The 27528-nt window shown below is 43.9% G+C and overlaps 2 protein-coding genes across 10 annotated transcripts; one reads left to right on the plus strand and one right to left on the minus strand.

The window, feature by feature from the left end:
• Positions 1–434: 434 nt before the first annotated feature.
• On the minus strand, positions 435–12487 carry esrp1 (epithelial splicing regulatory protein 1). 5 transcript variants are annotated; one of them, XM_035163689.2, is made up of 16 exons: positions 12118–12487; positions 11470–11628; positions 11240–11356; positions 10800–10911; positions 10045–10269; positions 9323–9377; positions 9099–9209; positions 8814–8946; positions 8630–8672; positions 7983–8302; positions 6997–7221; positions 6667–6907; positions 4884–5064; positions 3485–3626; positions 2851–2940; positions 435–1805 (listed from the first exon to the last, which is right to left on the minus strand). In XM_035163689.2, exons 1-16 carry the CDS (start codon positions 12247–12249, stop codon positions 1671–1673), a joined length of 2421 nt encoding a protein of 806 aa, XP_035019580.2. In that variant the 5' UTR covers positions 12250–12487; the 3' UTR covers positions 435–1670. The 5 variants fall into 5 exon arrangements, with proteins under 5 accessions (XP_035019580.2, XP_047196729.1, XP_047196730.1 ...); XM_047340773.1 differs by having other exon boundaries at positions 6655–6907; XM_047340776.1 differs by having other exon boundaries at positions 1672–1805; positions 2818–2940.
• A 1191-nt stretch (positions 12488–13678) lies between these two features.
• virma (vir like m6A methyltransferase associated) lies at positions 13679–27483 on the plus strand. Of its 5 annotated transcripts, none has more exons than XM_035163783.2 (27): positions 13679–13806; positions 14239–14351; positions 16059–16145; positions 17179–17227; positions 17316–17478; positions 17597–17716; positions 18267–18503; positions 19061–19785; positions 20110–20247; positions 20327–20553; positions 20667–21194; positions 21290–21444; positions 21526–21608; positions 22226–22319; positions 22448–22836; positions 22943–23098; positions 23184–23419; positions 23504–23753; positions 23845–24062; positions 24180–24312; positions 24457–24600; positions 24676–24830; positions 25094–25190; positions 25846–26021; positions 26118–26464; positions 26850–26996; positions 27088–27483. In XM_035163783.2, exons 1-27 carry the CDS (start codon positions 13744–13746, stop codon positions 27303–27305), a joined length of 5448 nt encoding a protein of 1815 aa, XP_035019674.1. In that variant the 5' UTR covers positions 13679–13743; the 3' UTR covers positions 27306–27483. The 5 variants fall into 5 exon arrangements, with proteins under 5 accessions (XP_035019674.1, XP_035019676.1, XP_035019675.1 ...); XM_035163785.2 differs by having other exon boundaries at positions 25846–26015; XM_035163784.2 differs by having other exon boundaries at positions 25849–26021.
• The last annotated feature ends 45 nt before the right edge of the window (positions 27484–27528 follow it).

Consider the following 27528-nt stretch of genomic DNA (forward strand, 5'->3'; position numbering starts at 1 on the left):
TGCTGTGCCGGTTTTGTAAGTGGAAGAGTGAGGGTGTGTTTAAAAGGGATCAAGTTGGGTGGGGTGCACAAGATTGTATTACACAATGACAAATCTGCCCTGAGGGGGTCTGACATGGTTTTGTCTTCCTTCCCTCCCTCTTCCCCCCCTCCCTGCACTCTCTATGCTTCACTTTTCCACCCTGTGTAAAAAAAAAAGGCCATTGCCTCACATAATGTGTTTAGTGTGTCTGAGGGACAATAGTTTCTTTGCTGTAGCTTGTGTGTGAATGTGGGAAACAGCGAACGCAGAGGACAGTGAGAGGGAGATCCCCTTGTTTCACCTGCAGCTATATCCTGTCACCGGCAGCTCCGCCTGTGACAGCACAATAAGTACAGCGCAAAGAGAAATGAAAAGCACACAGGGGCAAAAAAGCGAAATCAAACAACTGGAGATCAGCAGACTTCATGTTATGTTTATTTATTTTTTTCAGCATGGCCACAGCGGGACATCCTGAGCAGGAGTTTGAGCTCCGACTGTGGAATGCGAGTACAGCGACACGGAGCCCAAACAGAAACTTTTCAGGGCACAAATAGCAATTCAATTCACGAGGTACACATCAGAGGTGTGCTTCATTCCCTCTCCACCTGCTCTCCAAAGGATTTAGCTAACAGGGGAATTGGCAAAGGAATTTTGTTGAGACTTAACTGTTTATTCGATCACATTTCCCCAACATCAGCGCAGATGGTGGAAGGAAGACAAGAGAAAGTGTGATGGGACTGATGAGTCTTTACGTTACAAAAAACATGTAATAAAATCTGCCAGAAACAAACTCTGGCTTCTGATATCGATTCGGTTAGGTGAGAGCTTGTGACAGAAATATTCCTCAAGTGTGCAACCCTGTGGCGAGGCTACTAGAACTGGGGCTGTACTTTGTTTAGGTGGGAATCCAAACACAAAGGGCAAGAGAACATTGGCAAATACACAAGGAAACTGACCCGTATAGGGCGCACAACAAGGGATGTATGAGATGTCACATTTCCTTTTTTTGTTTTTGTAAGTGAAGTCTGATGCAAGGATCCGACTATTTGACAAACTCACAGTGTAACATAGTCATTCAAAGATACTGCTATTATATTTCGTTAATAGTCTTATTGATTAGCAGTGCATTGATATTTGGCATAATGTAAACATCTTAGTTTCACTACTAACTTCTTCATGCACTAAAGCTTCCAATACAATCACTATGTACTGTATCAAATGTGTATAAACATAAAATGTATTGCATAAACAGATTGAGTATTAAAACATCAACACAGCCATGTGTAATACTCACTCTCATCGTTTTCACACTCGCACGTTCACTCTTCACAGAAAAGCTTCAGAAAAGATTTAGCTCGGTTGCTACTCGGTCTTTCTTCTCTAGGTTGGCTAGCAAATATATCAGAGTGATTAAAATATCGTAACATGTTTAAAAAAAATCTCTATAAAGCTTTTTAAAATACACACTGTGCAATATAAGACAAAACTGCTATTTTTTGGGCTAAGGCCACAATGATTTTGGTATAAAATACATTAATTTCTGTTCTTAAAGATATAAATAACACAGCTAAAAGGCTCTTTTTTTTTTTTTTTTAAACCTAACAATACATTACAAGTCACTTTCACATGACCTCTGTGTATGTGTGACCCTACAGCAGGGTCAGGTCCAAGTACTGTCCCGCCGGCTTGGACATGAGAGCGGGGAGGGACATGAGAGCAGCGTCACCTCCGCTGGACTGACCAATCAGACTGCTGTTCAGGAGGGAAATGGACTCCAAGGGACTCTGGAGGGGGGAAGCAGAGAGAGAGAAGTTTATTATCCCAGTGCAAAAGCAACAACCTCACACCAGCACCAGATGTTAGCCATCACCTTCTTCACCGCTCGAGGGCTACACCTGCAATTAATCCACCTAATGAACATCACACTACACACACCAGCAACTGACCGTTCACTAAACTACGTCCCTCTTAGTTACGTTTTTTTATGTTTGTCAAGCTTTGCATTCTTGCAAACACATGGACGTAATGATTACTACTACTGGTATTACTGGTATATATTGTTTGGGCATTTCACCTTTATTGATAGGACAGAAACAGCAAAATGGGGAGAGAGGGTGGGAAAGACACCCACCAGAACCGAACCAGCTCAAGCCTCCACATGTGGGACACCCGCGTTACCAGGTGAGCTGGCAGGCTCCCCAGTTAGATAGTTTTAACAATTCTAACTTGAGCAGATGACTAAAGTAGCCTTTCCTTAACCTTTTGCTCTTATGTTTTTGTTTTAAAAACCTGATGAAGACACCACTACTGTCCGAAATCATGAGAAACCAAGTAAATCTAATACTACAGAGCCATTAATTCACATTGTTTTAGCATATGGAGAAATCCAAAGCTTGATGTCTGCCATGCGTAGTTCTGGCAGTATAGGACAGGGTTTAGTGAACAGTCAATTGACCCTTTTAGCGAAATGCTGCTACCTATAAAAGACTCAGATGACAGAAATAGTTTTGAAGATTTAAAGGGTCCTACAGTCAGAGAACAACTTCCTGTCACAAGGATTTAAAACAAAACCAAAAGATTGATTGAGAATCAAAGAGAATTCCTCTAACCACTCAGCTCAAAAAGATATGTCCATTGTTTCTTCTGTGCGTGGTTAGTGGAAAATTCCCTCTTTAGAAAGAACACGTCACTCGTGTCGAGTCCTGTAACCCTCGGTGACCAGTCAAGACCCAAGCCACAGCTACAATCACTGTCTAAACTAAATCCCCCCTCGCTGAACCCCCAACCAATCCTTACCTGCCACCTGCCTCAGACACCTTAAATACACACCCATTCTTTGGGCTGCGTAAGCAATGTCCTGGCCGGGTCGTGAGCATGCAGGGCCCCATGGGCGTGCAAGAGAGCATCCTCGGGGGCGTACTGTGGTGTGAGGAATGGGGGGGGAGGAATGACAGAGACAGGGGGCTGAAATACAGGCAACCATGGAAGCTAACCTAAAGACCACATGGACCTGTTGAGTCCACCGTTGAGGTCAAAGAGGCGTTCGACAAATTGAAATTCCACTCTTATTATTAATTATTACATTTTTTAGTTAAGAATTTAATTAATTAGTATTTAGTGATTAATTACTAAGTATGAACTCTACAAACCCACTTATGTGTCATATCCCTGAGATTCTTCACTCGCTTCAAAGTTTAAAGAAGGTTTGAGTTCCTCCAATTCAAGTCTAAGCAAGCAGCAGTGCATGAGTGACAGAACAGGGAGAGTAGACGGGATAAACTAGTTTGATAGCCTCAGGGCAAACACAGTGGATGCCTGACAATACACACCCACAATAGAAGGAGATTTGAATACGACACTTGGATCTTACAGAGAAGCATGTGAACGCTGAAGGTACAGAGCACTTGTATGGATTCATAACTACTAGAGGTGTGTTTTGTGTTTGTAGAGAGCCGTCTCTTACCTGGTATCCCTGCACTGCATTAATCAGCTCTTTGACTCCATTGCTGCCGTAAGGCAAACCTGGCATACGCATCAACCCCCCTTGAGAGGACATGGAGGAGGGGGAGGGGAAGAATCCTAAGGTGGTGGGCGAGCCAGGCGGACTAGAGAAAGAAAAGAGAGAACACTTAGACAGACTGTAATCCTGAAAATATCTTGCAAAATTTTAGGGGCGAACAAAGCTCATAAGTCTGGGATTAACTTCAGGTGTCGTTTGTAAATAGCCTGTTTTCTCCAGGAGAGAAAGGCCGACAAGGGAGAAACAGAGGTCAACGATGTTTACCAAGTTCTCTGATAGTGTTCAGTTATTAACTACCCTTGTCCCAACCTTTCTCCTTGGCAAGATGCATTTCAACAAAGGGAAAACTGTTCCTGCCTATTTCTGGTGAATCAAACAGAATCAACGATGCAAACAAACCAACCAAACTAAAATCTATTTCCCATTCAAGGAACATTTTAAAAAAGAAAGGAAATGCTGATCATTTTTAGACGACTGTGTTATTTCAAAACTTTTGTTTTCATAGAACTCACCAAAAACAATGTACATGTATAATGTCAGTAGTTCCAGCGAGTGTAAGACATCTTGAATTTTTTTCTTGATCTTATGTAATCAAAATAATACCAATGCAAACAGAAGGTAAAATCAAACATATAAACAATACTGGTTTAGTCTCTTATTTGCTTACTCAGCAGCACTCAGCCTGCAAGTAAACACAAAGTCTGAGAGGCTCTGTTTAGATCAGCTGCCACTTAAATCTATTCATTACACCCACAAAGGAGTTTGTGTTTTCCTGGCCGTCATTTGTCTGTCAGCAAAAAAACTACTGAACCGATTTGTACACGAAATCTTCTTGAGGGGTGGGGCATAGCCTGAAGCAGAGCCAATTACATTTTGGAGCGGTTCCGGACGAACGTGCGACTCCAGGCATTTTTTCCCCCCCACTTTCTTAAACATGGCGAGATAGGGCGTTGACAGAGTGGTTCATTTCATATGGGAAAGAAGGTAAACATTTCTACAAACACTTCTTATTTGACAATCTAACTAATAATTTGGAGACTAGACAAAGCTCTCACAAAAGATATGTCCAATGATGATCAGGAGTTCTCACATCAGTAAGGTACTAAAGAACGATGAAGGTATTTGAACCTAAAAATTCTTCCCAAAAATTATTTGGAACATATCATCAGCAGTGGAGGATCAAACTCGTCATAAATAATGTGAAGATTGGTTCATTTTTAAGATGTCCAGAGTCAAAGAACAATTTAATCACAATTAAAGTCACTAGAATGAAGAATCAGGTAGTTAGCATGAATGTCAGCATGTGTCCGTCTCTGTTCATCTTTTAATAATCGCTGGTTACCTGGGGTAGTACGCTGTGTAGTTCATGTATAGCTGAGCTGTGTTGGGGTAGTAGGCGTGTCCTGGTGGCAGGGGGCGAGGGGCCAGCAACACCTGACCAATGGGAGGGTAGAGGCCAGCGGCGGCCTCTGAAGGGAAGACGGATGGCGCAGGACTGAAGGCGTACGATGGAGGCGATAGACCTGGGGAGGAGAGAGCAGAGGGAGAGACGCACGACTTAGAAACACAAAGACGCACACAAACAGCAACACAAGTGCACAGAGTCACGATGGTGAGGTCTGGTCATTGTTTGCTTCAGAACGAGACGCTCATGCAAACTTGCAAACAATGGCCGCAGTAATAAAGACTCAACACCTGACACATGTACAGTTCAGTGTGTGTGACAGAGCGAAGGCTTCTTTGTGCAGCACGTTAAACTAAACTGTGGCTTTATTTGAATATTTGGTTGCCAGGTGAGCAGTTTTCAAGTGTGAATTCCTTTGGATTTCTGGAGCCAATACCAATACCGATATTAGGAGGTAAAATATTGTATGTATTCTTTTAATTAGTGCAACTCTAAGATGTCATCATAAATTATATATGATTATAATATAAATGTATAAATAAAATGAAAAGACAAATAAATCCAAATGTACAGAACTTGAAGAAAATAAACATTTTTTTACATTAAATGAAATCATAAATGCACATCTTTTATGCCTTGTTTATTCTGTTTTCACATCTGCACATAAACGACAATAATAGATATGCAAATTTGCATCAGTGAACCAGTAAATCAGGCTTTAGAAGTTTGTCGTTAGTCTCCTCGGCATAGCTCTACATTCTTTTTAAGCAAACCAAAGTTGAATCGGTCCCCTCAGTGTATTAAGACATTGCGAAGATCCCTGAAGTGGTTGTGAATATACACATACTTGCATACTGCAATATAATATATGCTCCATGTCCTTTTAGGGTTCTTGTTATCATCCTCATAATATTCTTCCTGCCACAGGCTCAGTTTGTTTGTGTCATTTGCTGTCGAACGTGTATCTACCCTCATTTTAACCTGGCCTCACTACCAGCCATGTCTGGCCTTGAATCACTGTTCTGTATCTTTTTCATTCAACCTATTATTAAATGTACCTTGCTTTGAAAACTACAGGTGCACGAGTGCACATTTACAGTGAAGGACTTCATCTACACATCTATGCACCAGCGTTCAGCTCTACCCACCTTTCCCACAGCTCCTGATTGGACAAGCAGAGGAGACGCACGCCTGAGGCGCGTCAGTCTATTGATGCTAATTCCCACAACCACCACTACCAATCTGATCAGACTGGACAGTTGTAAGCCATTTTGCCATAATGTAGAATAGATGAGACTGAAGATGTCTTGCTTACACTTTTCCAACCGTTTCAGATGTTAACAAATTACTCGAGCATTGGTTAGGGAGTAAAACAAGTAACAAACATGCTGCTGCAGAGATGAACTACAAGATTTAATCAGTGTGTGAAGTGCAGAATAAACAGGTACCATGTGAAGTTTCTCAGTGCATGCAAATTTATGATTTAATCACACTAATCACTAAAGACGTTCCACACTCTCACCAACACACACACACACACACACCAACACAAAGTTTCTCACACACAGATTTGAATCCTCCTCGTTAGACCAGATGTCCTCATCCTCCCACAGTACTAGATTAGAGAAAACCCAGCAACCCTGCCCCCACGGCAGGAGCCCACCTACCCTGCAGTCCCGAAGCACCCCGAGCTCCCAGCAGCACTTACGTCTGGACTTACATGGCGGCGGGCTGAGCCCTGTCCCACTCCTGCTCCGGTTGTGTGTGTGTGTAAGTGTGTGTGAGAGCGAGCCTCCCATCAGCACCAGGCCCATCTCCTCTGCGCTGCAGGGGAACACCTCCACGTAGCGGCTGTTCGCCCCTCGCTGGCTGGACATCACATGCTTGTGGAGCCGCTGTGAGGCCTGAAGTGCTCGCTCTGCCGAGGTCATCTGGATGAAGCAGTCGCCTGACGGACGGCCCTGGAAACAGGCACGGTCGGAAAAAATTATTGCAACATTGCGTCAGAAGAAGAAGCCTATGGGTGTGTCAGTGTGGTTTTTGCATGTACCTGCTGGTTGAGGACCATGTGCACACCATGTGGTCTGATGTCGTGTGTAAACTCGCCCAGGAAGGTGAGGATGTCCTCTATGCTCGCTGTGTAAGGCAGCCCCCTCAGCCTCAGACAGTCCCTCAAACCACCCGGAGGAGGAAGAAGAGACACCGAAGGTAGAACTGACACCAAGGGGGCAGGGGCCACAGAGATCAGAGGGGCCGATGAGTACCGGTTCAACACCTAAAACACACACACACACACAGTTTAAAAATAACATACACTGCCTGAGGCCAAGACTGTCAATGGAACAGAAAGTGCTAGATGCCCTTTTTCCTCTTATTCCAAAATATTCACCTACGCATTATGATACACGCTTATGTATGGTTAAAAAAGGCACAAGCAAGTCACCTTTCAACACACATCTTGTGCACAACAAAGACTTGGGCACACTGTGTTTAAAGGCGTTTCAGTGTCAGACGGGAATTGGCTTGTTGCCAGCACGACACCCGCATGTTTGCATTTCTGGAGAGGACCAATAAAGCCACTTAGTCCGCCATACATAGAAGCTTGAGAAAAGGCATCTGCATAGATATGTCTGTGGGCGTACACTGATCAGTTAGCCCAGATAAGAAAATGAGTCCATGTGTTCAGCACACGAGAAAGGAGCGGTGGAAGACGGAGAAAGAAAGAAACAGTTGCAATCCATCTCGTTATGCAGGTTCCCACCCTTAAGCTCTAAACCAATAATAATTCCTACAACTGACTGTGGAGAGAAGGAGCACACCCACACATTGTTATTCTAAGCTGTGTGCACACAAACTTTTCTGTCCTCAAAAGACAAACAAGATAAAAACGAATCAGATCAACAAACCTTAATCCGAAAATGATGAAGCAAATATAGAAAACGTTTGTCAATGTAAAACTAAACACAAACACGAATCCACTTTGCGGTACACTGTAGAAAGGAGCACACCCACATTCAGGCAAACACCCTGACGTACCTGTTGGACCTCTGCTGCCGTGCTCTTAAACAGCTCAATGTATCTTCTCCCCAGGATTTCCTTGTGTTTCCTCAGAGCACACTGGGCGTGTTCCTCGCAGGCAAACAAGACAAACGCATCGCCAGTGGGACGACCATCTGGGTAGTGAACAAATAGGATACCATCCCTGCCTCCACTGACCGGACACGTCTCTTTAATGCCGTCTCCTGGGGAGAAGAAGGCGAGCACCTGCTCGTGTGTGGCGATGAATGGAAGACCCCGCATCCTCACTATGATCTGGTCCTCACGGGACAGGAACATTGCTACCTCATTGGAGGTACCTGGCACACACACACAAGGATACAGACACACCCACTTAACCACAAGAAGATAAGATGATCACACTGTACATGCAACAATAAGTCTGGGTAATGTGGTTGCCTGAGTGAGTTGGTCAATATGGTGAAGTGAACCTGGCATCTTCAAACCAGAGCATGTCCTTCCTGTTGGAATCTATTAATTGTAACAACTGTACATTTTGTACAAAAACCAGAACAAGAAACCTAATAGATGTGAGCTCATGCAGAGTTTTAATTTATACCCAGGTTACTGCTGGTAATAAATTATATGTCAGGTGTTGTTAGCTGTCCAATGTTTTATTGTCTCACCTCCAGCTATCTTCAGGAAATCCTCTCCTGTTGCTTTGTAAACCTGCCAGGAAAGGAGTTGGTAAAGAATGATTATCATCATCAGGTGTATGAAGGGAAAACATTTAGGTAACTAAACTAAATCTAGGTGGTGTGGTGTAAATTGTCTTTATTTGCAATGTCTAGATGGGTTCAGACAGGTTACCTCTATGTATCTGTTGCCCATATGGTGTTTGTGTCTCTGCAGAGCCAGGTCTCTGTGTTCTTCACTGACAAAACGAACCAGAGCTTCTCCGTTCCTCCTCCCCTGAGCGTTCAGACACAGTGCAGCCCCTCCTCTGTACAACACAACATATAGAGCCTTATAGCACTCTGTAAACCTTAAGTCAACAGCAATGGACACGTCCCATATATGATGAGGAAATATGAAAAATCCATATATAAGCCTGTATACATGAGAGTCGCCTTTAATAAATCAACAACAACGTACTTGGCAATGTTGAGTCCTCTGAAGAATCGAGCAATATCCTGATCAGAGGACTGCCATGGCAACCCTCTGGCTCTGATCACTGTGTTGTCGCACACTTTCTCCATCTTACTGCTGCACACACACACACACAAACACACACACATTAGCACAGCAGGAGTGGACATGGAGTTGGTTTCAGAGGCAGAGAACAACAAGAATATTCATATTGAGCTAAATGTACTCACCAGGTTCCAGTCTCAAACTTCTCATTAACTCTCTCCGAGTTAGAAAATGTGTGACCTGTAATAGGAAAGCAACACAGTTTGGTAAGATTATTCCACAAAAAGATTATACAAAGACTACTGGACGGGTTTCCACGAAACTTGGATGTGATATGGCTCGGGGAAAAACCCATTAAATTTTCTGGCCCTTGGATGGATCCAGGAATATGTATTTGCTGTATTTAACACTGCGAGATAGGGAAGGGAATAAGTCCTGGGTCTGGATGAAAAAAATCCAGCATATTGAGGACTGATATCTATACAAGTGTGTCAATTTTAAGCATCATGAATTTAAGTAGACTATTGGGCCTTGGCGGAGGTGAGTGCAATTCTAATTATTATTCTGGTAAATTGATTTGGCCTGTCACATGTCAGAAAATAGCAAAACATATCACCAAACCACAATTTCCCAGATAATGACATTAACATGTCTTGATTTTGTTATAGCAACCGTTCATAATCCAGTTACGTATATTCCATTACAATTATATAACACAAAAAAGAGGAAAGTCACTAAAGAGATCATTAAATATTTTGGATTTTTACTTGAAAATTATTAAATTTCCACATTAGCTGCCAATTAGTTTTCTGAAGTAGTGTACTACTCTGATCCTACTTGTAAACACACAATACATCCCTTTGTCAGACTAACACATTGTGTAAAATCAATAATTAAATGTACTCACCGAATGGCTCAGAGAGCAGTGCAAGGACGATGCTGGCCATCATCTGGACCTGCTGTACGGCTGCCTCTGCAGACAATATGGCTGAGGGGTCCGGGGTGGCTGAGGTGTCCGGGGCTGAGGTGTCCGGGGGCTGAGGTGTCCAGGGTGGCTGAGGTGTCCGGGGGCTGAGGTGTCCGGGGGCTGAGGTGTCCCACATGGGGGGCACATCAACAGGTAAACTAAGAGCTGAGGGGGACTCGGTCAAGGGATGTAAACAAGGAGCAGTCCAAATAATAAAAACAGGTCACACACGTATATGTGGCTTTGGTTTTATGCGTGTAGGAGAAACCAATGGGGAAAAAACTAAAGAGCACAAAGAGAAACTGTAGCAGGCAAGACACACACCCACACACAGTGAGATGTTAGTTTTCCTGTTCCAGTGGGTGTGTGGGGTTTTCTCTGTTGGCTAAACACACTGTTTCACTGAACACTCTGTAAGGTGCAGCCATTGTTTCCCTATTTGCATTTCAAAACCTCTAGTCCTGCAGCCAACACCCCGTGCCTTATAAACCTCTAATGCGTGTGTTGTGTGTTTTCGAGGGTAATATGTGCACATGAGAGCATGTAACACACAAAGAACTAATATGAAAAACAATCCAAAATACCAAGAGTTAAGCATTAAATAAACAACTTTCAACAGAGTAAAAATAAAAGTTTAAAAAGTCACTCGCACACCAAATACACACAGTTCACGTGTTGACAGTAATGAAGGATACATTCTGCCATGATGTGTACATTCGAAGCCTTGAGGTCAGATGAGGGGAAGTGCTTCTTGAACTCTTTCCGCAGGTCGAAGAACGAGTAGAAACAGTCGGGCACCAGGATGTTCTTGAGAGGGAGGAAATCAAATGAAAGGATGTGAACATGTGGCAGCTGCCGTTTTATTGCACTTATATTGGTGTTTGCACAAGCTGCTTGAGTCGTCTGCGCAACACCACGGTTTTGAAGACGTGTGTGAGAATTTCATCAGAGTCCCTGCACGCCGGTGCTTTTGCCACAGAGTGAACGAGGAAGGTATGTGCATGGGCGTGTGTCATTAGACAGGTTTGCGAGACCGTCTCTCAACTTTCACCATAGGATTACGTTCAACCAGGAGCACAGCGCTGACACAACACTTTGTGGCTGCAGCGAGGGAGCACCCACCCAGCCCGCTCACCTTGCTGGCGGCCTCGGGGTGAATCACTTGGCGGATGTGAAGCTGCCCGTCTGTACACAAACACACCGACGTGCCTGCGCCCGCACTGTTCACCTCGTTTGTCAGCTGTAGGTGAAACTGCAGAGGAAATCAAACGTTCAGATAGAAAGGAAAAAAATTGAATATTCTATTCCCAGTGTGTTGCTAATTACTATAAGACTATAAGTCTTATTTGAGAGAGACATTATCACCTGGTTTAAAGCTGCCTCGAGGTTTGCGGATGTGGAGACGCACTCGGCTCCTGATCCATTCTCCTCCTCAATGCTCTCCTCCACCACATCCTCCTCCTCCTTTTCCTCCGTCATGTCGGAGAGGTCAGGCTTGATGAGGAGCTCATTCACCCTGCCCAACTGGTTCACAGGACAAATACATGCATGTCTTGAAACAGCCTACGTAGAAACTCAGGAGACTACAAGACATTCAGTATGACAGTGTAGTGACATATAAACGGGTCAAATAACCTGTAAATAGATGTTTATTACATATATAACAAACACAAGCATAGGATCTATTTAAAAATGTTAAAACCAATACAGTCTATGGTTTCACCTCATAATAGTCACACCATTTGTACTCTCTGGATACCTTTAGGGCTTATAATGGAGTTGTAGATGTTTTAGAATAGATGTGTACATAGAACAAACGTATCTGACTCGTAACCTGGCCCTTTTTATTAACACATTTTATATATATTGGTATTATTGTTAATGTTTAAGTCTCTTTTTCTACTTTACCGCTCACTCCTTAATTTACCACCACATGTTCTGCTTTGGAATAACTTTGATTAAGTGCAATAAGTTGGTGTGTTAATAGGATTTTGTTGTTTTTTTTCTTTTTACCTTTTTGTTCTTTACATCCACCAGCTGCCAGACCAACTGCACCAGCTCCTTCTCGTCGGATCCCAGCAGGTCCCCGCTGGCGCCAGATGTGGCGGCGAAAGCCACAACCAGGTAATCTACCTGCGCCGTCATCTGAGCACAGACACTCCGTCCGACAACAGAAAACACGGGGGCAAAAACTTAAAGAAGTGCTACTCGAGGGTAGCGAACGGTGACTCGGGATACGGAGAGGAGACGCGGGGGCGGGAGGCGAGAGGTACAAACGACACCTGAGCGTAAAAGGTGAGCGCTCCAGTAAATCCAGGTTTCGTCGCGTGTGAAGGATCAAGCGAAACCACCCGCAGTCACCATCTCGGAGTAATGGCTGAACCTGCCCCCCGGGTTTTGTAGAGCAGCGTCTACCTGTGCGACCACGTGACCCTCTACCTGGCCCCGCCCTCCTCCAGGTGCTTTACATGTCGGGACGTGGCAGAGCAGGGAGGACGGACACATTATACATCTGTATATGTTTTTTCTGTTATGGAGAAGGATGTGAGGGGGCCCTGGCAGGTCGTCACCTATTATAAGAAGAGAAAACATCAAAACCATAAACGTTTACAGATCAGCCCAAATGTCCCTTTTCTATGTTTATTGTTTTTAGTAATGTAAATAAATAATATATCGTTTACTATTTAGGTTATGTGTATCAACACAGAGGCCAATCAACCAATAAAGAATAATCAATAATCAATGCAGAAATTAGCTACTGCAAGTACAAAGCTTTATCATTTTAAATTTTGAATTAGTTAATCAACTGATATACTATTATTATATCATCTCTAAACTATCATTATATAATGAAACAATTAAATATACCTCTTCTCACAAAGGCTACAATTATTGCACTAAATAACCAAAAATAAGAAGAGAATTCATTATAATCAAACACCACATTTTATTGTAGCATAAGTCCCAATATAAATGATAAACTGTATTTTCACCCTCGTTTAACTGAGAGAAATTTGACATTATCAAATTATTAGATAATATAGTATATTTCTCATTCAATCTCAAGGGTTTGCACCACTCTCATCCTATCCACTGTGTGCCTTTTGACTGTACTATGTTGTACTGTGTACTATGTTTTGAGTACTCAATATGTTGCACACTTATATGTTCTGTCTACTTATGTTAAGGCATCAGAGAGAAACGATATTTCAATCCTAGCAGCAATGATAATAAAGTTGATTTTAATATATTTTAAGATTTGATTATCATTAATATATATTAGTATATGTCTGACAACTTAGCTAGTGCTTTCCCTTCACTTTTTATTATTGTCATTATTATTATTAATAACAATAACAACAACAACAACAACAGTAATACTACTACTACTAATAATAATAATACAAATAATAATGATGATGATGATTATGCAATTACATATATTTGACACTTATAGAGATAAAAGGTATATGTTTATTTTTTTGGAAGAAAAAAAATATAATTATATCATGCGTGTTTTTGTTTGTTTATGTTGCCTGTATTTCTTTGTTTGTTTCCCTTCCTGGAGCTGAACTTGCTCCGGAAGTGTTCTTCCACCCGGAAGTTTACCCCCTGGCCCGAGCGACAGCAGAAGAAGCAATGGCGGGGGATATCGCCACGGAGCTTCTGTTTCTAGATACGTTTAAACACCAGAATGCAGAGGTAACTGTCCTGAGGCATCCACACACCGCTGTTCGATTCCCTACAGAGCTGCCCGCATTCAAAATCTGCATCTGGTTTATTCTGGAGTTTGGGACAGTGATGCCTAACTTCCAAGCTAACGATGTTAGCCTGGCTAACAGAAGCGCACGTTAACGCTGCAGTTCACAGCTTTTATTGAACCACACACTTCATACATGCACATTTAAATGCATCGAAATACACGCTTGCAATGTGGTTTTACTAACACAGTCATGTAACTGCAGCTGCTTTCTGTTGCATCCTGTCGTAGTTTGTTGTGTTGCTAGCCAGGTGGCTAATGCTAACCGTTAAGTCCCAGCCTGGCCATGTTTATCTCAGATGGAGCAGCACAGGTTACTCATCTGCTTTGGATTATCTGTATGTTTGTGTTCATCTATGATCGTTTCCACTCAGCTAACCAACGTGGATGTGGTGCGGTTTCCTTGCGGGGTGCTGGTCACAGAGGTGCGGGTCATTCCTCCAGGAATCAAAGCTCACAGTAACGTACCTGACAGCAGAGCTTTTGGGTAAGAGCTACACACACACACATTCAGCTGACATCTCATTGGGTTCATCTATGTGAAAATAATACAGTCTAATCTAACAGCCCTGCAGTGGATCACACCATCATGGCTGTCTGCAGTGGTCAGGTTTGGTTTTGGGGCTGTTGGTTCAACTTTATGGTCATTCTTTTGGAAATGTTGAATTATATTATGTCAAAGATTTTCCTAATAATTAATCCAAGCATTGTATACTAACAAGACCCTCAATTTATCAGATATTTCACAGACTACACTGTAAATATAGTTTCTAAATATATTATTTACCTAAAGAACAGTACACTTAATACTGTTTAGTGGTAGACTCAACAAAAAGGCAACTGAATATTCAGTGCTGTACAACACTTCTTAGGCACTACTAAATTAAGCTTTAAAAAATAATGCCACAACAGTGGTGTCATTGTTTGTCTATTTTAAGCACATACACCTAAATCAAATCAATATTTGATGTTACCATCTTTTGCTTTTAAAATAGCAGTTTTCAGGAAGATTGATTCAGGCATCTGGAAGAATTTGCCAAATGTTGACTCTACGGGGGCAGTTCCTTATGTTGTAGGACTCCTTGTTTGTGTTTTAGAGGAAAGCTATTGTTAGTTAATGACACTGGCTGTACGGTTGATGTTTTCGTTGAGTCTCTCTGACGTATTGTGTGGTGAAATAATGTCGTAAATCTTTTTTGCACAGATGTACCAGTCTGATACACTAGGGCAGTACCAGTGTTTCCAATTCAAAATAAAAATATTTTTCTGTCTTAGTCTCTATTATTATTTAAGTTTGAGAAAATAAGAGTGTTGGAACATGAGCCATCCTTGGTATCGACAGATACCCTAAGACCAAGTATCAGAACTGCTTTGGTTGAGAAAGGCGTGAGTGAAGCATCTCTATTGGCTTGAACCCCTGAACCTCATTGCTTATGATCGCCTTCAGAGATGTTTGTTTGCTACAGATACCTGAGATATATGTGCGCCTGTAGGAAATGGAAAGGTCCACTGCATTAAAAAAAACACATGAGTGAGTTTGACACCTGATCTCTATTGTTGAGCAGGTCCTGATTCTCACTGAGCCTGTTGGGTAAATGTGTGAAGTAATTTAACTGGATGAATGGTCTCAGTGCTTAACAGTGCACAAACTGATCAACATGGACATACATCATTACACCAGATATATATATATATATATATATATTGATGTCCTTGTAGTTTGGAACAGATTTGTTGTCCTTTGAGTTATTATAATCTTAGCTATGTTAAAGCATAAACAGTATGGGAAATCTCTTTGACGAAAAAAAAAAATGTATGTCACACACTACACTTGATATCCCCATGGTTCACACTTGGTAAACCAGAGAGGACATAAACAATAGCAACATGTCAAGTCAGGCCATGATACATGTCATCCAGTATAGCACGACCAACCTCAACAATAAATCCATATAAATTACTTAACACATTTCTGAAAATGTCAAATAAATTGGGACATTATGCTCTTTAAAATGTTTAGAATTCATAGCAGATGTGTTGCATTGAATTATAATAGATTTTGCAGGTGTACCCATAAAGGGTCCACGTAATGAATGTTATTTTATTGCCCACCCCTATGTTCATGTACAACTCATTACTGTCGAAGTCTTGTGAATAAAATCTCATCACTGTACATGTGCTTCTATGTTTCCAGGGAGACGTCTCCTCACGCCTTCCAGTTGGAGCTGTTCTTCAATAATGTGGCCAAACCCAACAGCCCCGCCTTCAACAGACTGGGCAGGTCGGAAGGATTTTCACTCTTCACGTTATGTTTCTGTTTCCCTCCAAGCCTCTCCTCCTTTTCCATTTCTGCATATCCTTGTCCGGTCCTAAAAGTGCTTGAGTCTGTCTCACCTGTAAAGCCAGTCACGGTAGCATCTGAACCTGGTTCTCAGAGGCCGGGCTGCACCCACCCATAATCAGTTCTCTTTGTTCCTATGCTGGCTAACTGGTCTCTCCAGAAACTCAACCCCACCCACAGTAACTACAAGTGACACAAAGACTTAGAGGTCCCACTGAAATACAGCCAAGCATTTTTATTCTCACCTCATAATAAAAGAGGTGTGCTTCGTGACACCAGAGTATAAATCTTTATTTAGAAGTGTCCGTTGCGTAAGAGAACATTCTTAATGGGACCTCGTGGGAAGGAGATATTTTTTAACCTGTCTCATTAATATTTAAATATCATCCACAACATAAATAGATATGACTGAAATATTTGACAAATATTTCTTAGCCCAAGAATCAGTTTGGTCAGCTGGTGTGGTGATCTGGTGATAACACTAGTGTGTTTGGTTTTTAAGCAAGATACATTTTTAATGGCATGTTGTTGTTGTTAATAGCTGCATTACATGTTATTTTTATGGTGTGTGATTCTCTCCCAATTAAGTTCAACCGAGGACAGAATCTTCCTTCTCAGATCAATTAATTTCAATAATTCACAGAGGTCTGAGGAGGCAAGGTTGTCTTGTGAAACAAAATACAAGCAATATACATCTGCTTAGTTGAAATAAAAACATTTTGTGGGTCCTAATCGCCACGTAAATAGAGAGCTGACAGGAAATGAGAGAAGGGGAAGATTTGTGGCACAATGACAATGCTTTTGTCATAATTACACAGAAGTTAAGTGCTGTTTAGAAAGAGGATAATCTAGAATGTAACTGTTGATAACTAAAGCCTGCAGTTTGAATCTGTTCAAGTTCAAGAAAAGTATTTTTTTTAAATATTTGCACCAATGTTTTAATCTTCTCTTTCTCACTTTGCCCCCCCCACAGTTTGGAGTATGATGAGAACAAGTCCATTGTGTTCAGACCCAGTGGAAAGGTAAATGATCGTCCATGTTAAAATTAGCTTCAGTGGGTTTTTGGCTCCCTTTAGATTTATGAATATCTCAATGGGTTTGTCCCTCCAGGTGAACACAGACGGCCTGGTGCTGCGGGGCTGGTACACCAGTCTGACTGTGGCAGTGTACGGTACAGCGGAGCGCTCTCACGGACATGACCAAGCCTCGCCCCCTCCTCCACCACCCCCACCCCCTCAACAGCCAACCGGGCCCAAGAGGATCGTTAAACAAGGTGGGCAAATCAAGCTGAAACTACCCAAGACTCTCACCTTAATATCCAATGAGTAGTTTATCACTTCTTTTCCCAGATTTGTTCGTCACATCATAAATCTGTTCTTTGTGTTTTTAAGAGTGGGAAAAAGACGAACAATACAATGGCAGCCCACCCAGACCAGCACCCAGAGGGCCTCGTACTCCACCTGGACCGCCACCGCCAGATGATGATGATGAGGAGCAGGTCCAAGTGACGGGTGAGAGCTTCAATTGTTCGTTATTTTATCTATTGTCTATAAGCAAGGATTCCCATTGTTTCAGTTAATTCACAACAATAGGACAGATAATATTTATTGGGTCTTGCTATATGTAGTTATCCATGACAGCCAGCGTAATGTTGAACTAAATCTGTGTTAGCAACATTATTACGGTATGGTAATGTGGGTTGTCTATGTGTAAACTTTGCAGATGTGCCCTTGCATTTGTCAGTAGCACAAAAATGTTCTCTGTGATGGGGTACTTGTTCCCAGCAAGTCTCTGCATGCTGATTTTCCTAGTGTAAATTGATTATTGAAAACCAGTGGCTGCCTGCCAGGTGGGAAAATAACAAAATGGTTGGAAAATCTTTGATTTCAATGTAAATTATAAGCATTATGTTTTAAAAGGGTTAAAACACCATGACGATTCCAGAACTGTTGAGCACAAATAGACTATTATTTTTGGCGAATAAATGCAGTTTGCAGGTCCACCATGGGTCTCCTGTGGGTATGTTGGTTAAACTGTGCATCTTTGCTGGGACATCTACAGTGGGCGTGGTCAAAGATGAGCCACGCGAGGGTCGCGACGACTACCTAGAGGCCGTGTCACCTGAGAGATCCCTGCCTGCTGATGAGACGTATTCAGATGCTGAGCCAGAGGAGGGTGATGAAGAGGAGGAGCCGGAGGAGGAAGAGGATGCCCGTACAGAGGGAAGCGCTCTGGAGGAGGAGGAAGAAGAGGAGGAGGAAGATGAGGGTGAGGACGAGGAAGAGGAAATGGAGGAAGGTAGGGGAGTGCTTATGTGAGAGTAGGATAGGCTACAATCCCAAATGGACTCTTGGCCCCTGGACCCCTTGGCACCGCAAACTCACCAGACTTCCCAAGGGGCCACGGGAGAAGGGTCCATTTGTGGCTGATTGACAGTCCAAGAGTGTGTGCTCTGTCATGCTGCCATCATCTACAACTGCTGGATGCTTCAAACTCTCAAGTAGCCCTCTGCCGGCCTACTCTGAAGGCTTATGATCGAGATTCATAAGCTGTGGTTTGCAGTGGTACCTCACACATCCTCACAGCCATGGCTGAGCTTGTGCTGTCGTCTCATCCTGCATGTCAAACTAACCCTGCATGTTTGGAGTGATGCTACCGTGTCTGAGTAGATATGGCGTGGGGATATATCTATGAACAAGCAAGAAAATATGTAGAAGTCACTGGCCTCCTCATTCTCATTCATTCTCATGCACATTTTTATGACTCAAATAGTAATTAAAGCCTTATGGGAATGTCTTTGCTGTAAATTAACTTTGTGAAATTGTCCTGCTCTTCTATCTCTCCCATCCTACCAGGAGATGATGGTTATGAGCAGATTTCAAGTGATGAAGACGACTTGGATAATAGTAGCTTCAAGTTGCCCACCTTTGACATGGACTACACTCCTGAGGACCTGGCTTCTGTCCCACCGGTCCAGTATGACCCATATGAGCGAGAACTCAGGCCCCTGCTCTACTTCACCCCACCTTACAAGACTCGTTTTGATACCCAGTTTGAGAAGGCCATTGTGGAGGAGCCCAGGGATGCTGGTGATGCAAAAGAACCTGGAGAAGAAGCTGACGCTGTTGCCCAACTAAAAGAGCTGCTGGTTAGCATTGGTGACGACAGAGATGCTCGCTGGGTCACGGCTCTGGAAGAGGCAACTGGACTACTGAGCAAAGCGTTGGCCTATTTAATTAAAAAGGGAGACAGCGAGGTGAAGGATCCAGTTGGAGTCTTAGCCAAGTGGGCTCTCCAAGCTCTGAGCATGGAGGTTGCTCTCACACAACCAATTGCTCTGAACCTCAGACAGTTGAAAGCTGGTGCCAAGCTAGCATCACACCTGACTGAGTGCCCACAGGGCCTCACAGCGCTGCTGCGTGAAGGGGCCCTGGGTGTTTTACTGGAGCTGCTCCACGCAGACCACTTATCTTCCACTCTGAAGCTGTGTATCTTTAGAGCTCTGGACGCTCTGACTAGCGCTCCTGCTGGTGTGGAAGCTTTCCTACACGCAGGAGAGTCGGAGAAGAGTGGATATCAGGTAAGCAATGATGAACAAGTACAGAATCTTCCAAATCGTTTCTCTGTTTACAGTACACAATATATTCAGGTTTTCCACTTCATTATTTAACATTGGACTCCAGTTGGATTTTCCTTAGAGCTAGAGAACCAAAATCCAATGAAAATTCTTGATCTTCAATTTCTTTTTGAATGCAGCACATATTTAATTGATTCTGTTATTTACCTAGAAGCTAGTCCACCTCACAGCCCACCCTTGACAATTGCAGAAAACAAACCTGTGTAGAAACACTGACTAGTAGAAGAAACAGTATAAAGATTGATCACTGCTTTATGTCCTTCTCAGCATTTAGTCCAGCTGTTCCTACGTGAAGAAACCGTGAGGGTCATAACTGCTGGCAATGCCATATTACAGAAGAGTCACATGTACGAGGTACTGGTCGACCTTCAGAATACAGCAGCAGCATGGAGTGAAACACACCAGGTACATAGATGCACACACAGGTATGTTTGAAACGCCAGAGTACATATATTTCTGTATTGATCGCAGCTATCATCCACAGGAGGACATGGAGGAGGCCGACAGCCCCATGGAGGAGGAGCCATCGCTAGCCTACCCCCCTGTGTGCGAAGCAGAGCTCGATAGGTTGGCAGGGGTTCTTGAAGAGTTGCATCACCTGCTAGAGACGGCCCCTTACTGCATGGTGCAGCCGCCTGGAAAAGCTTTCCCAACTTCTGCAAGGATAACGGGACCACAGGAGAGAGACGATCCATATCCAGCACTGTATAGGTACATATTTACCTGCTGACCCTACAACCTACACAATGCAGAAACTCAGACACGCAGTTGAATGTTGTGACTCGTTGATTAGATTTATAATATTGCTCTTTCTTTTTTCTCAGGTATATGCATGCGTGCCATTTCTTGGAGAGCACGACAGTTGTGTTGTCGGCAGCTGCTGCGGCTGGGCACGTAGGTGTTACTCAAGCAGTCAGAGAGGTCCTGCGCTTCCTGTCGCTCACCCAGCCAGGTCTGCTCTTCCTCCTCGCCCAGCCCAGCCCCACCAACCTGCTGCTGCGTCTTCTGGCATCGATGTCTGACGCCGAGAGCGAGGAGAGCACTTTGACCGGTGGAGAGGGAGCTCTCACCGGGCCCGGGTTCGGGGAAGAGGGCTTCGGCGTGTGGTTAATGCAGGCGCTGCATGCTCTGCAGGGTGTGTCAGAGCTCATGAGCCATGTGGCCACAGGAGGAGAGGGGGGAGCTGGGCTGGAGGAAGGTGACAATGCAGAGGTACTGGGGTTGCTGCATGCGCTCTACCTGATGACCTTCACTCAGACCGGTCGCAGTGCTGTGGCCCACATTTGTAGCCTGGACAACAACCTCTCCTGTCTGGTGACCCTGCTCCAGCACCACAGCAAAGATGGACAGGGGTACAGCTGTTGTCTTCTTCGCCTTTTGTTCCTCTTCATCACTTTGCACTGGTGTCTGATTATGTTTCCACTGTTTTTGTCTTCTTCTCTTTTAGTGAAGCGAAGGCTCGCAAAGCAGTGACATATAATTATGCCTGTATGCTGGTGTTACTTGTGGTGCAGGGCTCTAATGAACTGAGGATGATGGAACAGTTTGCTTCTCCACTGCTCTCCTTAGCCAAGGCTGATGACACCAATGCCAAGTTACAAGGTAACTATCGCTAATGTAGACCTAGTTATCATGTCATATAAGAAGGTTTTGTTGTGAATGTGTCTTTCTTTTATTCTTCAGAGCTCAGTAAATGGTTGGAGCCTCTCGAAAAACTTCGCTTTGAGATCGGCAGCATTCCCACCCTCCTAGAATACATTAAACAGGTACAGATCTCACTCAGTAAACATCCTGCTGAAGTAAAGCAACATTTCACTATGTTTTCACTTCGTCTTTCAGTCTCTTATATTCCCTGGAGACAATCCTAATACTTCCTGAGTGATAAATCTCAGTTGTCAGTGTTTGGGTGGCTGCCAGTGATTTGTCTACAACATTGAGTTCTTTCTTTGAAGGAATCAAAGCCTCTCACATAACCCGAACCACCAGGGACTGGCCTCTCTAAGTAAAATCATTTTTATTCAGCTGATATTTATAGAGCTCATTCAATATTATCATCAGAGGAAAATGGAGCATTTTTGTCACCACGTAAAAAAACTGTTCAGCTGGCAGGGTGGCTCATATTCCCCTAACGTACATAGGAATGCAAACTTTATAAACAACAAAACTGTTAACAAAGCAAGAAGTTACACACTAAACTGTGTGTTCTCAACTCATCCTGCTTCTGAACTGCAAAATCATCAGTTATATTACCTTGGAATGCAGCACTTCACTGACAAGTCTGAACAACTCCAACATGTACCTGTTCCGTAGCATGTTTGAGTCCAGGCTATATACAAATAATGATTGCTGTGATTTTTAAAGATGTATTTTCTCTTCCATTCAGAATGTGGAAAATGTGTTGACTGCTGACGGAACTGGTCTTGTCACTGCGCTCAGGGTTCTCGGTCACATTGCCAGCCCCCCTCCTGCCGTCGAAGGTAAAGGACACAAAGCATGGTTTTATTTTTCAAGGTGTTCATTGAATCTCAAAATAAGCTGCTCTGTAACTACACTTCTGGTCTTCTCTATCGTACACATTTCTCACCATGTCGCCTCCTTTCTGCAGGTCAGCAGAGGGATCTCAAGTGGAGTCTCGCAGGGGTTCAGCTGTTCTCAGGCGAGGGTCTGGATACGTGTGTGCGTATCCTGCAGAAGCTGTGCAGCGTGTTGCTGCAGCCATGGCGTGTGCACGGACACATGGGCCCCACGCCGCAACGCTGCATGATCCTCAGTATATGCATCAGCACGCTCAGGTTGTTGCGCACCATGTTGACAGAGCTCCTCCGCCGGGGAGCCTTTCAGTTCAGGGACACTCGTGTTGCCAGTGTGTTGGTGACGCTCCACATGATTGTTTGCTCCATCCCTGCGTCTGGACGTCTGGACGGGGAGGAGACCAGAGTGCAGGCTTTAATTGTGGATGTGCTGCTCACCTTCACACAGGGTGTCAATGAGAAGGTGTGTGACTGAGGGAGGACGAAGGCTTTTTGTTTAACCAATCAATACAACTCAGAAAGTGTCACTGGGCATCATTTTTCTGAGACAATGTGTGTGTTTGCTGCAGGTGACTCATACAGAAGAGACTCTGGCCAGTAACACTTGGTCACTGATGCTGAAGGAGGTGCTGGGCTCACTGCTGAAAGCCCCTGAAGGTCTGTTCTCTGGTCTGACGCTGCTGTCTGAGCTCCTGCCTCTGCCACTCCCGATGCAGAGCACTCAGGTACCTCATCTCACTCCTACCCCTCTACCTGCTTATCTGTTTGGTACATAAGAATGATTGTGTTGACATACTGCTGTCTCCGTAGGTGATATCAGTCCAAGATGTGGCTGTAGCTTTAAACACAAGGAAGCTGTGGAGCATGCACATACGGGCGCAGTGGAAAGTGTTTTCTGAGGCGCTGAGGTGTGTGTGTGGAACTACATGCCCTCCTCTCTTAGCCATGCTGAGGAGAGTGTTCGTTCAACTGGCAGACCTGTCTTCACCCACTGCGACGCTCATCATGAAGACCCTGGTGGAGCTGCTGCTGGAGGAGCTGCAGCCGTGAGTGAAGCACATTCACACACTAAGTTAATTGTGATTATGCTGTTAATTGTGTTTTAACTGAATAATGTGTGCTAACTGCAGGGTGGAGGGGAAAGGTGTGTGCTGGGTCCAGGCCCTCCGTCTGCTTTCTTTGATGGATGCCCTGGTGTCACAGAGAGCTTGTAAGAGCGCAGCATTACACCTCCTCTCTGGGGCGGTGTCTGGAGATGAACAACTGGCCGATCTGTTCCCATTGCTTCTGCCACTGTTGGTTCCTCCCACCGGCCCCTGCTTACAACAGCAGCAGTGCAGCGAACTAGTGGGGACAATATTACAGTCACTGTGTGACCAAGTAAGTAATGAAGTGCACATGAAGGCAAACAACGTAACGTCCATATAGGGAGAGGAATAAAACAGATAATAAAAATCTCTGTCTTCATCAGGACATTTCTTTGGTGATATCTCCACCTGGTGAAAGCTGTGTGTCTGAGGTCGAGCAGCTAGCCAATGCACTTCCGGGGCGAGAGATGATGTCATCAGTGTGCAATGCCTTGTTAGAGGTTTTGGGGAATGCAGAGAGCAGCGTCCCTCTCCTCCTCACCTCTCTCAGGACTTTGACATTCTTCACAGAGCACGACTATGGACTTTACCACTTCAAAGTGTAAATGACAATGTTTCCTTCATGTTTCTTGGAATAACCATTGTTTCCTGTAATGATTACTTTTAGATTCTTCTCTAAGTCAAACGAGCCGTTGGTGACGGTTCATCTTTCTTTCAGTGCTCTGAAGAAACATGGTGCGGCTCTGTGCTCGCTCTTAAAGAGGCTGGTGTGTGCATTTAACAAGGACTCAGCAGATCTGCTCTCAGCTCTGCTGGACTTCCTCAGACAGATCCTCAACACAGATGCAATGGTAAGTACTTGGCTCTATGTCTAAATAAGTAGTTGTTACATAAGGAAAAACACAAGAGCTTTATTCTCTCATAGATTTTCCTACGTTCTGTGATAGTTAATAATAATAATAATTTTATTGTTGGATCTGTCTGTTCTAATTCAGTGTGTTGACGAGGCTCAGGGGTCTGGTGAAGAGACTTCCTTCTCCCATGCTCCACGGTTTCTGTCCGGCTCTGAGATGAAAGCTCTGCTGCAGTGGGAGGAGTCTGAGTCACATCCGCTCCCGACTTTGGAGAAACAGATTACGGTACAAATGATGCATGTATGGTTTTTTAATTAGGGTTGGTGAGGCCTTGACATTAAACTGTGTGTTTTTCTGTAGAAACTTTCTAAAGAAGATGAATCACTGGAGGCCATGTTGGAAAATGTGATTGTTCTGAGGCAGACGCTGGAGACGGCCACCGACACACCTCCAGCTGCTGACACTGAGCCCACTCTGCCGGCTCCTGAGACACTCGGGGCCCAATTTAACCACAGGTTCTGTCTCTGGTTGACACAAAATTACATTGACAAAGATTTTTGTGTGTGTGTGTGTGTGTGTGTGTGTATGTATATCAAGTTTTTGAGATCTTTGTCCTTAAAGTCATCCACCACAGTGAAAGCATGTACAATCCCAGTAAAGGAAAATGACAAAATAATCTAATCAAATATTCATAACAAAATGGCTTTTAGTACAAAAGCTTTCTTTGAAACTAGAGCTAACCCGACTAATCATAACCTTTGTGCGTTTTTATCTGCAGGACTGTGTTTATCCTGTCAGAAGCTCTGGATGAGCAGCTGAAGGCTCTGTGGTTCTCTCCCTTCCAAACTGATGACATAGAAGCAGACCTTGACATGGTTAGTGTGCTTGTATACATACAGTGCATGTGCAAAGATCTCATGAGACCTTGAAAAGGCTTCACAATTACAGAAAAAAGTATCATCTGATTCATTTTGTGTGTTATTAATCACATGTTATTACTTCCTGTAGAAACACTGTTTTTGCACTTTGCACATTATCTTTTCTTTTCTAGTGCAATGTTTTTCAAAGCAAGAGCATAATAACAATGTATAGTTTAAAAGCTACAAACAACATGGTTAAACAGGAGTACAACATTACAACAAGAACATGAATTTTGGCAGTAAAATTTGAAACTAAATAAAGCTGAGTCAAATACTACAAATATATTATAAACACAATAAGATCAACACTGGCAAAAACAAGCAAACTGGAAAATGTCTTCTCTTCTTATAAATTCAAACAGATAATTAATATATTATTGCCACACTTCTACAGTGACAGACCAAAAGAAAGCGGCCTTGTTTGGTTCAAACAAAAAGTTTCTTTCTCTCACACGATAGCTTCCGTTCTTAAGTTTCTTTTAAGTTTGTGTTGTGAAATCACTTAATGATTCAGCTGTTTAGATTTTGGAAAATGAAAATGGTGACAGATGATCACCTACAGTGTGGGGGCACAGTGTTTACCGGTCACCCCTCTCTTCTCTCTATGTGGAAGGTGAAGGTGGATCTGGTGGGTCTGGCTCAGGCGTGTTGTCCAGAACTGGACCTGAAGGCAGAGCTGGAGCGCTCCTTCCTGTCTGAGCCGTCTTCTCCTGGTCACGCCAAGGCCACAAAAGGCTTTAGACTCGGCAAACACAAGCATGAGACGTTCATCACATCAAGGTTCAGGTTCAGTGTTTGGCTCATGTCACTTTAATATCCATAAACTTTTTCACAGAATCTTCAATGAACATACTAAGTGTCATTACATGTGTGTCCCTGCAGCGGTAAATCCGATTACACCGAGCCTGCCAAACGAGCCCACATCATGGCTGCTCCACGTGGCCGCGGAGGTCGAGGAGGGTTTGGACAAAATCTCTGCCGACCCCACGATATCTTCCGCCAGCGCAAACAGAACACTTCCCGTCCTCCCAGTATGCACGTGGATGACTTTGTGGCGGCAGAGTTTAAGGACATTACGCCGCTTGGGCTTTTGGCCCAAAAACGACTGCCCAAGAGTTCACCCAAACCCCCCACCAGAGGACTGTTCACTGGCAACAGAGGCAGAGCCACCTTCCACAGCCAGACTCGCTTTTTCACTCCACCACAACCTAAAGGGGTCCTGCTAACTGGTAGGTACACACAGAAGAGGCACACATTGAGTCACAGACACTCACTATCAGTCTTGACAATGGAGTTTGACTCAAAAATGTATTGTCAAGATCCACTTCCTGGCTTTTTCCAGGGCTTTCAACCATCTTTCATAAATGTTCTCACCACTCCATCATGATTCAACCATCTATTAGTTGCATACGTGGGTCACATGTTGACCTTCATGAAAACTGAGCAGACCTCATTTACTGATGAAGTTGGTCACATGTGGTTGAAAGCTCTGGATTAAGGTAGCAAGGGGGCCGCAGGTTTTATGTTGAACTTAACATATTTAGACTGAGCAGTATAAAATAGTAGTACTTCTTGACCAGTAGAGGGTGACAAATCTTTTGTTTGTTTCGGCAGGTAACTACACTAGAAGAGAAGGAGGCAGAGGGTCATCATGGAGCGGCCAAGTTCCAGGCATCACTCACAGAGGAACCTACAGCGAACCTCGGGGAGGCCAGGGCAACTTCACACGTGGACCGCTGCCTTCCAGACAGCCCCCAGCAAGTATGACATGCAGATATGCGCACACGTGTCATGATGTTGTTGTAGGAATTTCTAAACACTGAGCTGAAAATGTTGTCTCTGTTTCTTCCAGGTGCGTATCGCCTGGCTCCTCGGGACCGAGCTCCGCGAGGCAGAGGAGGCACCGGCCTGTCGTGGCTTAGTGGAGGTGGAGGTGGCGGCAGTGCCGGAGGAGGAGGCGGGGGAGGCGGAGGGGGGAGAGGATCTCAGGGGAGCAAGTTTAGTGGCGGCGGCGGCGGCGGAGGGAGCGGAGGTGGGAGGGGCAGGCACGTTCGCTCCTTCACCAGGTAAATTCACCTGGGCAATGACTGCAGCCTTTCGTGGCAACAAATGGACCAATCAGGATATGTTGTATACTGTCTCCATGGAAACATGGTGGGATGATGTTGTCACAATGACGTACAGACTGTGTTGATGTTTTATGTTTTGTTATGAGTTGTGTTGAGAGAATAAAGGTGATCGTAAATGAGTTTTCCATTCTTATTACCCCTATGCTTATTAAATTGTGAAACTA

This window comes from Hippoglossus stenolepis, chromosome 8 (assembly GCF_022539355.2).
Source record: "Hippoglossus stenolepis isolate QCI-W04-F060 chromosome 8, HSTE1.2, whole genome shotgun sequence".
NCBI classification, from domain to species: Eukaryota; Metazoa; Chordata; class Actinopteri; order Pleuronectiformes; family Pleuronectidae; genus Hippoglossus; species Hippoglossus stenolepis.